Source organism: Aethalodelphis obliquidens, unplaced genomic scaffold (assembly GCF_003676395.1).
Source record: "Aethalodelphis obliquidens isolate GAN/ISIS:26980383/991018 unplaced genomic scaffold, ASM367639v1 scaffold2, whole genome shotgun sequence".
Taxonomy (NCBI): Eukaryota; Metazoa; Chordata; class Mammalia; order Artiodactyla; family Delphinidae; genus Aethalodelphis; species Aethalodelphis obliquidens.
Genome location: NW_020837946.1, coordinates 59,813,499 through 59,827,712, shown reverse-complemented (window position 1 = coordinate 59,827,712; position 14,214 = coordinate 59,813,499). Strand labels below are relative to the sequence as shown.

The following is a 14,214-nucleotide window of genomic DNA, read 5'->3' as shown; positions in this document are numbered from 1 at the left end:
GCTGAGTACCAGCCTGCAGTGAGGTTCGTTGTGCTCTAACTATAATAGCTGGGACCTGTACCCCCTGGAATAATATGTGTTTAACATGAAGAAGAAAGGCTAACTTGCATGAAAAATCATATTGCAGATGTTTCTTAGCTTACTAGATTATAGTCTCCAATGGTTTCTCAACCTTATCAAGGTTATCACGTACTGGTTAAAACAGTGATCTTCAAGATCTACTGAACTTGAACTCACTGTACCCCACTTTGGACTATATTTGACTGGAGGTATCGATTGGGAGAGAAGTGGGACGTACCCCCCCCGGCAGCTGTTACCACCTGTGGACTCTTGATGATGTTCAGGTGGCTTTTCGGTGTGGTACAGGCTGCTCCCTTGGTGTAAATACCCCTTGCGGCGAGATGGCACATGACCCCTACCCCCCATCACCACAGGCACATTCAGAGCTCCAGCTCTTCCCTGGGACTGGACTCTGCTTCTCTTTCTATGTCAGATTTCAAGGCAGGCCCCCCAAGGCATTCCAGGAGCCTTTGGGCTAGCATTTTTGGCAGACTGCTGAAGACCATGGACCCCTTTTTAGAACAAGGTTTTTATTATTTTTTTTTTAAATCTTTTGGCCATGCCATGCGTCATGTGGGATCTTAGTTCCCCCGACCAGGGATGGAACCTGAGTCCCCTGCATTGGAAGCACGGAGTCTTAACCAGTGAACCGCCAGGGAAGGCCCAGAACAAGGTTTTTAAATGCATAAAATAAAATACATGGGATTACAAAGGAAACCAATTTTATTGAAATACAGTTAACACAATATTTTTAAAAAATTGTGTTATAGCACTATTATATACATTTTAACTGACATATTACATAACAAGATCTAGCTGAGGGTCTATCTGATAACTACTGTAATTTAAGATATTTGCAGCAACTGTGATGTGATGTAAAAAACCTATGGGTTCTACTGGAGACTAAGTCATGGATTCTTACTGCCACCGTGGTGTGCTGCCTACCTTCATAATGGAAGGAAATGCTAAATGTCAGTTAAAGGATTAGTGAAAATAAAAATGTAATTTTTTTTTTTTCCCATCCAAATTCACAGTAACCTGAATTCTCTGTCCCCGGGTTAACAACCCCTGCAGGATAAAGTTACCCCAGGGGTCAACACCTCACTGGAGGCCCCACCCCTTGTGCTGGAGGCTGGAGCCTTTAGGCCACCCACACCGAACTCAGAGCGGTCTCTTGGCAGGGAAGTACTCCTCCCAACTGGTTCTGGGAATTTGGGGGCAGGAAAGAAGGGCTCCTGAGCTCGTGGGTGCCACTTTAAATAACTCATCCTTCACTGTTGAGGACCTTCTCAGTCTGAGAACACCTGGAAACCAAGTGTGAAGTTGCCTACACCAGTGTGACTTCTCCCACAAACTCTCTTTTCCACCTGGACGCAGATCTGTGGATGCTCTGGGGGCAAGGCTGAGCTTCAGTTTTCTCATCTGCAAAAAGAAAACACCCACCTCATAGGATTGTTAGGAGCATGAAATGAGATAATAGCTGCGCGTTGTCAATTGCACAGCCCTATTTGTGCTGTTATCCTTTTCGACGGTTAGGTCTTTGAGGGCCGAGGAGAATCTATAGAGCTCTATTCCCCAAGTACCTGGCCCGCGTTAATCGCTCCATAAACACTTGTGGAATGAATGAAGGCAGCCTGCATTTGCACGTGGGCCTCGGTCGGCGAGCGCCCAGGGCTCCGGGCCATTAGGGCCGGCGCATCACCAGCACTTGTCTTTACTAACAGGTAGTAAACGCCTTTCCGGCTCTGCGTCGAATGGCAGCCACAATTCAAGTGTTTTCTCTCCAGGAGGACACCCGAGCTGGGGCTGCCCGGCCCGCAGCTCGCCTCCGGGTCTCCCCGCCGCAGCTTCCGGGCCAGGTGCGGGGCGGCAGGGAGGGGCAGCGCCGCGCCGCACCGCACCGCAGCCGGGTCGGCCGGGAAGGTGCCGGCGGCGGGCGTGCGAGGAGGGGCCAGGGGGTGGGGAGGGCCGGGGCGGGGCCGGCGTCCTCGTCACTTGATAAAACGCCTGCGAGTCTCCAGAGAACAACGGGCTCATTCAGTGGTCGGGAGCTGCCCGCGAGGGGGAGCGGCCAGGCGGAGAGCGCGACTCGTCCCGGGGGTGGGGCCGGGCGAGGCGGCGAGAGGAGACCGAGGTGGCCGCGGCGGCAGCCTCGAACCCAGCCCGCAGCGCAGGGCGGCCGCGCAGCTTCCCGCTCCCCTCCCGGTGCGCCGGCCCATGGCGGCCGCGGGGCGACTGTGGCTGCTCTACCTGTCGGCGGGGCTCCTGCCGCGGCTCGGCGCCGCCTTCAACTTGGACACCCGCGAGGACAATGTGATCGAGAAAACCGGGGACTCCGGGAGCCTCTTCGGCTTCTCGCTGGCCATGCACTGGCAGCTGCAGCCCGAGGACAAGCGGCTGTGAGTTCCCCTATTCTGCCCACCCCATCGGGGCGCCGGCCCGCGAGCGAACCGGGGCGAGGGCGCGCCGCGTTCCCGCCGGCCGGCCCTGCCTCGCCCGGGACTCCGCCGACCCCCGGGGGGAGCGGGGCCCGACGCCCCGCGCGCTCGCCTCCGGCCCCGCCCGGCGCCGCGCCTCCCCCCCATTCAGCCCCGGAAGGAGGAGAATCCGGGGGCCGACCCCTGCGGACCGCGGCCCCGGTGCCAGGCGGGGCTGTCCTCGGCCCCGGGAGAGTTTACTTTTTTTTTTTTAAACAAAGTGTTTTCCGGCTGTCCTTCCCTCTGGGCGTTTGCTGGGAACCCGGCAGGTGGCATGCTTTGCTGAGCTTCACGTGTGTGCTAGGCGGGGGTGACGTGGGGTGGAGGGTCGCTGTACGCTGCGGTGAGGTGACTGGGAGGGTCGTTCAGGGAGATCCAGGCCTTTCCCAAACTCACAGAGAGCACCGCGGCCCCCCGCAGACTCGCGCGCCCCGCACAAGTTGGAAAGCCACCTTTCATCACGTCCTGCGAGGCTTTCCTCGAAGGGCGGGTGCTCCAGTAGGAGAGACTTTTACATGCCTTTCCCCTTTTCAGAAAGATGGAGCTAACCACGCACCTGTTCGCAGGCTAGATCAGCTGAGAAAACAAGACCCTCTTAGTGGTGTGGCCGACCCGTCGCCCAAGCCCCAAAGCCTCCGGCGCCACCCGAGACCCTCTGGGCCCCTGCACTGGGCAGGCCCTGCCGAGGGGTGAAAGCAAAATGTCCGATCTGGGCTGGTGCTTTGCAAACAAGGTTTGGAAGTGACAGCCCCGCGCCATGGCAGAGCAGTGCTCTTCCCTGGAGAAAGTGGAGACCGGCACTCTTAGCCTCTCTTTTTCTTTGGAGACAGTGTTTGGTTCCCACATGATCAAACTCTTTAGGCTGGAGAGGGTATTTGGGAGCTTAGTCGCCGTAATCGCTGTGAGCTACATTCTTGATCTGTGCTACCGAAAAATAAACTCACAAAAGGTTCCCCCTCCCCACAGGCCTTTAGTTGAACTGAGGTCCTTCCAGGACCAACAGAGCGAAGAAAGCAAAGTGCAGCTACAGGAGAGAGGACTTTGTGTTTATGAGAGGGGAATGGGATTTTAGGGCTGGAGGAAACCTCTTGATTTCAGCAATTGAGAACTTTGGAATTGGTGAATGTTGCGGGTCCCTGAATCTTAAAGTCAGATTTTTCTGGTAACACTTGCTAGTGAAGCAAAGAAATTAGTTGGGGGTGGTCTGCAGGCCTGGCCAGCTGCTTATACTCTGCTTTCTCTGAGTAGAAATAATGGTTATGCTGTAAATTTGAAATGGAAGGTGGTTTCTGGTAACTCAGTGAATGGATGACACTTAGTGTCTCTGAATACTTGAGCTTGTAGATGTGCATCTACCCATATGGAGAATGAACTTGTTAGTGCAGAAATGATCGTGGGCCCGCAGGGGGAGTACATTCTCCTTAGCATTCTCTGCGCCAGATGCCTACTGAAGCTGGTGGTTTCCTTGAAATACTTGTTCAAGCAAAGATTGTGAAGGGGAAGTACTGGGGCAAGAAAGTGTCTTGGTGGAGATTTGCAAAACGTGACTTCAGCCAGGATCTCTGTTGTCACTAAGGTTAGCCGCATGCTTGCTAAAGCTTGTTCTCTCTGGTGGGCTTCTCTATTAGAGCTGCTGCAAGTAAGTAAGAAGCAGTCTGTGTTTGGGGTCTGATGCCTTCTAGAAATGCTCTTCTTAGGGACTGAAGGAGAGGAGCAGCTCACTCTAAGGGGAGTGTATCTTTCCTTCAAGCTCAGAGTGTGGCAGTAACCACACTCTAAGGGGCTGTGGTTTATGTCAAATGCTGCTTCCCCCACCCCCACGCCCCTCCCCTCCCCCCACCCCCAATCGCTTCTTTTGGTAAAGTATTCCAGCAGCATTGGCCCCACCAGGAGAACCAGCACACACAGGCCATATCCACATCAGTTGTAACCTTTGTCAGTAAAGGATGTGTGTAAATAACAGCCGGTGAGGCTGAGACCTCACAACTTCTGGGCCAGCTTCCTAAACTCTGTACTTGATGGAAAAGCTCAGTGGGAGTACTTCAGGGAACTGGTGAGAGAGACCTGAGCTCAGAATTCCTTCTCAGCTGTTACTTTGAGCCTTAGTGTCTTTATCTGTAAAACGGAGATATTACTGCTTAATAGGGTTGTTGTGAGGATTAAGAGATAACATGCAAAGTGCCTGATTCCTGCCTGGCGTGGGTATTTGCTGACTAAATGGCGATGCATTTAGAAGCAGTAACTGAATTCCTACTGTGTGCCCTGCTACTCCACAGGTGTTAAACATCCTGTGATTCTCACTCTGCCAAAGAGTAAAGTCAAAGGTTATTGTAGGTTGGGTAATTTAAACTTATCACATTTATGAAACCCATTTTCAAAGCAATTTAACTTTAATCCATCTTAGACTTATAACAAAAGTTAATTTCTTCAACAGGGGACTTTACTGAGGCAGGAGAAGTAAAATACCAAAGATGTGTGGGCATAGCAGATGAATGCAGAATTATGGGAACAAACCATAGATGTTTGCGGGTTAAACTTTCTACGATGCCATTTAAATATTTAATAACATCTTAAACTCTACTTAACATTTTATAACAGAATCATATTGTATCTGAGAGCCTTAAAACATGCTGGGTGTTCCTAAAACTCTGGGGACTGTAAAATTGAAATAGAGACTTGTAAACTTTCCTCGGCTGTGTATTAAAGAAGTTTCAGACTCCAAAAGGTTCTTAGATGGTTGGCTGAGTTACTGAGGTCTGAGGACCTTGGAATCTTTCATTTCTCTTAGGTAGTTAAGGTTGAGTCACCCTGCCTAGGTAGAAAGTAGGGGGTGGCATCTGTGGGTATGTCCATCCCGTGAATCATCCCTCTTAGCTCTTCTGGGAAGAGACGGATCTGTGTATGACTGCAGGGCAGAATCTGGAAGGAAGAGATAAGTGATATCCTCAGGGAGCAATCCTGGGTCTAATCCAATTGCCATTTTCTTATTTTGGGGAGCTTTCTGATCACTGCCGTCTTCCTAAGGCTCTCCAGGCCCCCTGTCGCTTCTGTTCTGACTCTAACATTTGCTCTTGGTTTTTCTCAGACTTGCGATGCTTCCGCTCTTAAAATCGTGTTTACTGAACTAGAGATCATCTAGTCCAACTAGCTCCCTTTATAGATGAAGAAACTGAAGCTGAAAGTTAGGAAATGTCTAAAGTCTCTTGAGTGCTTAAGCAGAATCTTAACAAAATCTGGATTTGAACTTGGTATTTCTGACTCACGCTCATTCCACCTCTAAAAGGAAAAGTCAGAAGCATCCTTCAGACCTGGAGAAATTGGCCAGCATCTGAATTTTGGAAATGTGCTATGTGCGGTTGATTTATTAAATTGCTCCCCATGTGGGTCAGGCTGTCTATTTAAATATCTGTGCCTGGACTCTCTTCCTATTGACCCTTATTCCAGCTGGCCTTGGATCAGCTTCCGGGTCCTTCTTTGCCTGTCACTCCTTCCCCTTCTGAAAAAGCCCAGTGAGGGGTGACTGGAGCCAGCCCAGGATCAGAACTGTGTCCAGGATGTGTACTTGCTTCCTTGCATTCATTCAGAGTGCCATGTGGCCCAGGGCCATCGTCCAGGGACTGTCTCAGTCACCTTGAGTCCTCAGAGTCGAGAAAGAGACAAAATGGGCAGGGAGACTTGGAGGAGATCTTAGGACTCTGCAAGGAAGCAGAAATGGACAAGTTGAATTTGAACACAGGCTGGTGTGAGCCCATCCAAGTAATGACTTAGGGTCAAAAAAGAAAAGTATTTTGTGGTATGTGTAATATGTCGGGAAAGTCAGGTGAAATGCTCATGTAATAAAGTGTTACACTATTGTAAAGAAGCAAGTACTGTGTTCTTAGTTGTATTATTCTCTATTTTAGCGTAACAATAATATCAAGATTTAATTTAAGCTTTGTAACCAAATAGTACTGGAACTATGGTGCCTGGTTCCCCTAAGAACCTTGACCTAACATATTGCTATGGACGGAGTGGCAGGTGAATTATCTGGTACTTTCAAGATAGAAAGTGGAGACATAATAGAAGATACTATCCTTTGCTTAAGTGACAGGGTCAGTTTTACCTGGAACCCTGGTTGGTTCCGAGTCAGCCCACCTTGAAGAACATATTCATGTTGTAAGAACCAGTTTAAATTTCTCCATGAAAGCCTTTTGAGCCCAACCCATACTACAGCACTTGTTCTTCCTTTGAATGTCCGTATCCTTTCGTATCACATTCTGATGGTTTTGTGTATATCGGTTATCTGCCATTTTCAGAGGATGATCTAATCTCCCCCAGCTGGATTATAGGTTATGTGAGGGCAGGGGTCTTAACGTTCATTTCTTTGCCTGATGGCACGTAGCATATGCCTTGCAAGTACAATGGAGTCATATCATACACTCAATTTAACTTGTGAAATCAATTTTTCCAGCCCAGGGTAGAGACGGAGAAATCCCTTTATTTAGCCCTCTGTCCTTCCCTGCTCACCGTAGGTAGGCATTGGTCTCTGCTCCCCCAGGGAAAGAGAAGCTATGGTGGTAACGCAAAGACTCCACAAGACCTCAATTCTTGGTTTTTGAGTTTTCAAGGGCCCAGGTCCCAGCTAAGGGATTTTTTTTTTTTATAGGTGATTTTTAATTACACTTGACTTTTGCCTTAAAGGCAGACTTTAGAACTTAACCCCAGAAATACAGGCTGACCTGCACTGCAGTGCGTACTCAGGATCTGCTGGTTGGTAAAACGAGACTAGATAGAGAAGGATGGCCGTAGCGTAAGATCCTGGAAGCTACTTGACAAGGGTGTGGAGGGCAGATGGAAGTAAGAATGTGAGGGCACTTGTGAATTGATGGCTAAAGCTTTACTTATTCATGGTTAGTAAGGGAATCTTGGATACATGGAGCTCTTAAGTGCAATGGTGAGGAAGCTGCTGACCCCCTCCAGTGAGAGCTGTAGAATGGTGAACCAAGTGGATCACTCTCAGCTGAGAGCTAATGGCCTTTTGGGAGGGTGGTCAAGGTTGAGCCCTGCAGTAAAGGGCCCTGGGAGCTTTACTGCTCATCTTACCCTTGTGTTTTGGGGTAAAAGTTTAGAATCAAATAACTATATTTGCGAGGAACCTTAGGGGTTCTCAAATCTGGCTGGCCGTCAAGGTGATTTGGGGAATCTCTTTATAAAAAGTATAATTCTAGACTCAGTTCAGATCTATTGTACTAGTTTCCATCTGTTCATAAAGTTTTCTAAGATTGAGCTAGATGAGCTTTTATTTTTCACACAGAAGGCAGAAATAGTGTAGTGGATAAGAGCAGACTCTAGAGCTAGAGTCTAGATCCCAACTAGAGTCTAGAGCTAGATGGGATCAGATCCTGCTCTGCCATTTACTAGCTGTGACAGTGTGCAGGATACCTGTAATTCTGCTCGGCATTCCAGCATGTAGGTGTTTTCCACATACACCGCCAAGCCATTCTCAGATCCTAGTCAACTCAATTCTGACACTCTGTACCTGGAGATAGCATCAGATTCCACAGATTAAGGGTTCAGTCCTGCAAGACTGCCTCTCCCCCACTTCAGATGTCAAGTCCAGGTTGTCCCCTCTGCTGACAGACTGGCTATAAATTGGAGGTTCCCATGACCCCCTTCTTGGGTTTGATTAATTTGTTAGAGTGGCTCTCAGAACTCAGAGAAACATTTTATTTACTAGATTACCAGATTATTATAAAAAGATATAACTCAAGAACAGCCAGGTGGAAGAGATGCATAGGGCAAGGTATGGGGAAAGTAGAGTTTCCGTGCTCTCTCCTAGCACGCCCCTCTCCCCAAATCTCCACGTGGTCACCAACCCCGAAGTTCTCCAAACTCCATCCTTTTGGGTTTTTATGGAGGCTTCGATACATAAGGCACAGCTGATTAAATCATTAGCCATTGCTGATTGAACTCAACCTCCAGCCCTTCTTCCCTCCCCTGAGGTCAGGAAGGTGGCGCTGAAAGTTCCAGCCCTCTAATCAAGTGCCTGGTTCTCCTGGCAACCAGCCCCCCTCCCAGGTGCAGTCCCTTGGCCATCTCATTACCATAACAAAAGACATCTTTGTCGCTCTCCTCACTTAGGAAATTCCAAGGGTTTTAGGAGCTCTGTGGCAGGAACTGGAAGGAAAGCCAAATGTATTATTATAAATCACAATACATCATCTCTCTGGGTCTCTTTCCTCAGCTGTAAAGTGAGGATAATTGCACCTTAGACTAGTCCTGACTCAGAGTAATAAGCACTTTGTGTGTGTGTTAAATAAATGTGGAAACCAAGGCTGTGAGAGGTGAGGTGGCCATGACATGTTGGGCAAGTTGGTTCTCAGTCCACATCTTCCATGCTTCCTGGCCTGTGCAGTGTGTGCTTTCTCCTTTGGGGTTTGATTTTGATAATGTTCAAGTGTCCATCCTCCCTTCGCATCCATTCTACAGTTACATGTTTGGAAAGTACACCTCAGAAGAACCACGCCTTGTGGCCTTCTGGTAGCTGCCACGCGGTAGATAAACACCAGCAGGGTTTCAGTAAGCAAAGGAGATGAATGGGCAGACTGGTGCGGGGATGATGAGGTTCCGGACGGCAGGGACTTCGGGCATAGGTTACCCACGGAGGGTGGATTGTGCAGTTACAGGGTGGAGTGATTCATGCTGTCTGGTTTCCAGATCTTCTCAGACCTCTGTGACTTTCAAAGTCTCAGCTCCCACCTTATTCCTGGTAGGCTGGGTAATGTGCACTCCACCCAGGGCAGGGCTGATGACGATTTATTTTTCATAGTCCTTTGTTTGGCACTAATGTATGGTAGGAAGGAGCTTGTGCAAAGCTGGATCTGATTTGTTGATGATGAAGCTGCCTAAAGCTGAAAGATGCAGGGACAAAGTGTGAAAGTCATGTTCTAGCAGATGTTTGTTTGTTAAACTGGCATTTAGAATTGCATACAGAGATCTCTTGGAACTAAATTGAGGCTAATTGTTAATTAGTTGTGAACTGGGACAGGTCAATTGGCTCTTCACCAGTGTTGGTCCTTATTAGCCTAGTAACAGGGTAGAATGATCACCATCTAAACCACTGCTGTCTGGCTTTTCCGTTTCGATAAACAGGGCAAGACAATTCTAAATCAGTTCACCTGATGCGTGGTTGGTGTGTTTGCCGAATGACGCCTTCATAGGCCACAGTGTAGCAGCCCACCTGCCCCGCACGGCCACAGTACTGGATTCCAGTGTTGGATACTGCTGTCACTTCATCTAATCCCACATTGGCAAAAAGACTTTAGAAAACTTCAAGTCTCAAAAACCAATTAAATGGTAAAGATGACTGTTCCGAATTGAATTAGGGGGAATGGGGAAAGTGCCACAAAAGGAAGTGCGAAGGCAAAAACAAGTGACATGGAGCCCTGGTTGTCTGCTCGCATGTTTATTTGCCAACCAGCTGGGTATGTTTTACATGTCATACAATCCGAAGATTACTTTTTTTGAAAAGCCATTTCAGATATAAGAAAAACCTTTTAGAGAAATTGCCTATATAAGCCTGGGAGTATAGAAATAAAAATAAACTACTATGCAAGGGGCACATTGCTTAGTGATATGAAGAATAAACAAAGCACAGGGTAGTGCCTATGTACCTGTGGTCTGTGCTTGCTCAGCGATATCAATGTTGCTACAGTTTCTTCATTTTGAAAAGGACATTCATTTGTACTGAAGTTATTTTAATCGTGTGTGTGTGTGAGTGAGTGAGTGTGTGTGTGTGAGAGAGAGAGAGAGAGAGAGAGAGAGAGAGATACACATGATAAAAAATTGTTTCAGACCCAGAGCGTAGGATGTCACTGAACTGTAGGTCTCCTGAGCCAGTTAACCTTTTGTCTTTGCAGAACCAGAGTCCTTGTCTTCAGGGTCTACTGCCATTGATCAAGTGGTCAGTCTTCTGTGGTCTCGATAAAGCAACGTGATATAAAGTTAACTAGAGGATCCCATTAGAGTGAGCCATAGTGTAGGTGTGGAACGGTAGCTCCTTGCTGTGAATGGCCCATTCGGTAGCACTGGGAGTTTGAAGTTCTGTACTCCCTCTCTTTGCTGAGGAGAGTAAAAAAAAAAAATCTTTCCTGGGTCCCCTTCCCACTGATACGTCCTGTCAGGTGATGGCTGACCCCCCTCCTCCTGGCAGTGTAGTTTCATCTGTCCCTTGAGAACAAAGGTATTTTGAAGTAGTGAAATGGAAATGTTTAGAATTCTACAAGGCTCTGGAGAGATTGGAGATAGGTAGGAAAAGATATTTAAAATACCTGGAGTGAATGTGAGGTGGTTGAAAAACTATTGATTGGGCGTATGGAATTCACCTTTGCTGGGACACAAATAAACCTAAGAGTTTTTAAAGAAGGAAAAGCTTAGAGAGGTTTAGATGTGCTCAAGTGGATATGCAGACATGATTCTAGGAAAATGGCTTTGCCACTGAGGCCTCATGGCTGCTAGTGAAAGCAGGCCCACGGGCCGACTTAGGACAATACTCAGAAAAAGTTGAGATCTGGCTTTCAGATCTGGGTGATGAAGGGTCTCTGCACGAACCCACAAGTGCAAAAGCAGATGGCTCTGGACTCTGTTGGGCCTTCTAGAGGATCAAGGATAGGGTCCTGGGGAAGACCGAAGGAGAGACCCACTGAATTAGATGGTCCAGACCTCAAGGGAAGACTTTGGGGGCCAGCTGGAGCACAGCGCGTGGTAAAGTGTTTTCGCATTCCATATCAGACCAGCCAGTTTAGAAAGAAAAGTACTTTCTAAGCCGTGTGTTCAGAAAGGGCCCAAGGCTGCTACAGAGATGAACTGAGAAAGGGTGTGGGAGTGTGGAGAAGTGTCCTGGGGACCCTCAGAAGATGATCCCCTCAGCTTAGCCACACCACCAACCAGAAGCCAACAGAGAAGGTTTTTCACTACATAGGATAAGAAATTGGTCTTTTGTAAGCTCGTTTATTTCTGTGTATGTGCATGTATGTTGTATATTTCAACCTAAAAGATAATAGGGATTTTTATCCTTACTTGAACATGAGGACCAAGTAAAAACTTGGAGGGGAGTATGCTCTGGACTAGCTAGAAAAACCATAACCAGCTTCTTCTTTTTCCCATATAAAAGTTGCTAATAAATGCTTGGGCACCGTTCTAGGGCTAGAGATACAGCAGCAAACAAAATAGATAAAATTCCTACTTAGGTTCTGATGGAAGAGACAAGATAAATAGGGATATTATGTTAGATGGTAATAGTGATACAGGGGAAAATGAAGTGGAGAGAGGGACCAAAGAGTGGGAGTGGGGTAGGGAGTGATTGGCCATCGGGCAGGGAAGACTTCACTGAGAAGGTGCAAGCCATGTCAATATTGGGGGGGAAAGTATCCCTGGTGGTGAGAACAGCAAGCGCAAAGGCCCTGAGGCAGAAGCATGCCTAGCATGTTCAGGAACAGCAAGGAAGCCTGTATAGTCTCCTTGGAGCCAAATTGTGTAGAGCCTTATAGGACTTTGAAAGACTGGTTTTTACTCTCGAATGAGATGGGGAGCCATTGGAGGATTCTGAGAAGAGTATGACATATTCTGACTTAGATTTTAAATGGATTTCTCTAGCTGCTACATTATTAAGAATAGACTCAAGTATATAGATGTAATGATCTTAATGAGGAGGGTCCTTTTAATAATAGGTAAGAGTTGATAGTGGATAGCAGCAGTGATGATAGTGAGAAGTGGTTGGATTTTGGATATATTTTGAAAGTACAGTCAACAGGATTTCCTATGGACTAGACATAAGAGAGAGGGAAAAGCTGGAAGAGAAAACCGTTGTCATTCAATGGTTTAGGGTGGACTATAGAAGAAATGGATTTAGGGTGAAGAGCCTTCACGCTGAGTTTAATTTTGGAGATCCTAGGCTTGAGATGTCTGGACATCAAGTGGAGCTGTTGGGAAGGCAGTCGAAGAATACGAGTCTGAAGTTTAGGTGGAAAGGTTTGGATTGGAGATACAAATAGTGGAGCCCCGGGCTCCTGGGTTGTATTTAGAATGGTGGGCTGAATGAATGAGTTCACCAAGGAGGTGAAGATAGAGACTAAGGACACAGATGCAAGGCACTCCCCACGTAGAGGTTAGGGAGATGGGGGGACCAGCGCCAGGCACGGAGAGGGGTGGCCAGTAAGATGGGGAGCTAGGTGATATGCTATCCTGGAAGCCTCATGATGCAGGTGTTTCAGAGAGGGAGTGATCAATCAGTCGTGTCAGATGACGCTGAGAATTGATCCCTGGCCTAGCAATAGGGAGGCCATTGGTGACCATATCAGAAGCCTTGTGGAGTGGAGTGGAAGCAATGCCTGGTTGGACTGGGTTGGTGAGAGACTAGAAGAGGAATTGGAGGCGAAGAATAGGGACTCAGCTGAAGAGGGGAGCAGAGCAAGAGCTGGAGGGGAAACTGGGGTGAAGAGGGAACCTTATTTTTTTTTAAGAGGGGAGGAAGTGACAGTGAGCTAGTCTACTGATGAGGATAATTCAGTAGAAAGGGAAAAGCGAAGGCAGGAGTGGGGAGAATGGCTGGTGTGATGTCTGTGAGTAGGTGAGAGGGATACACCAGTGGAGAAGTTAGCCTAGTTACTGGAGCACAGGTAGCTCATCACACCACAGAATAAAGGGGCCCAGATGCAGGTCGGTGGGTAGTGATCTTGGTGGGAGACTGTGAGGTTTTTCTGGTTGCTTTTAATTTCTCAGTGAATAGTAGTAGATCATTAACCCTAATTTACTCAATACCTGCATAGAAGTTTGCCTTGTAGGAGTAAGAACTCCATTCTAGAGGCAAAGGAGTGTGGGGTTTGAATCCCAGCTGCTTCCCATTCTGTGGACCTGACCTTGGGCGAGTTGCTTGTGCTTATCAGTAAAATGGAGGCACTAATGATAACTACCCCGTAGAGTTGTGAAGATGGAATGTAGTGAGTGTGAAGCCCTTAGCATCATGCCCATCACGTCCAGTAACACTAGCCTTTCCTGTTGCGGCTGCCTTAGAGTAAAATCGTACTATAATCCCCTCACGTGGGAGAGTTTTGTAGCTATCTTATCTTTACTGTCTGGCAGACAGCAGAGGTTACCCTTTGGGGGTCAGATCAAAGGTGAAGTTGCCCCCAGAGTCCGGGGGGAGGTTCACAGCTAGATGGGAACTATCACATTGCCTTGAAGAGAGGAAGGGGAAACACGGGACTTGGAGGAAGGAAGAGAAGATGGAAACAAGGCAAAACCCTTTAAGGATTTCCAGTTTCTTATGCCATATTTGAGCTACAGAGAAGCACAGCTTCTTATTTTGTTAAATTCTTATGTGTTGGGTGGACGTTTCCCATGTAGGAGTATCTGCAGCTCCAGAATCTGGTTTTGTCTCAGACAGCACAGCATCCGTGTGTCCTGCAGGCTGGGTGGACATGGTGGGGGTGGGGCATTGGCAGGTGGGTGGGTACCATGCTGGGTGAGAGTGAGTGGGCAACACGCAGGGGTGCCGAGGCCCGGCTTCCTGTTCCCTGGCCCGATTGTCTTGGCGATCACGGTCAACGTATGCAGCATTTCGCTGCGTGCGTTGAACAAAAATGACGTATGGACTTGTTGAGTTGTCAGGGAGGTAGAAAACGAGACTAAATGGCACTGT

General features: G+C 47.9%; 1 protein-coding gene across 2 annotated transcripts in view; it reads left to right on the top strand.

Moving 5' to 3' along the window:
• The first annotated feature begins 2,060 nt into the window (after positions 1-2,060).
• ITGA6 (integrin subunit alpha 6) overlaps positions 2,061-14,214 on the top strand; it is a 76,478-nt gene continuing 64,324 nt past the window's right edge. For both annotated transcript variants that reach the window (XM_027128208.1, XM_027128216.1), the window contains exon 1: positions 2,061-2,459. In XM_027128208.1, the coding sequence (XP_026984009.1) occupies positions 2,278-2,459 (182 nt within the window). In that variant the 5' untranslated portion in view covers positions 2,061-2,277. The remainder of the gene's footprint in view (positions 2,460-14,214) is intronic.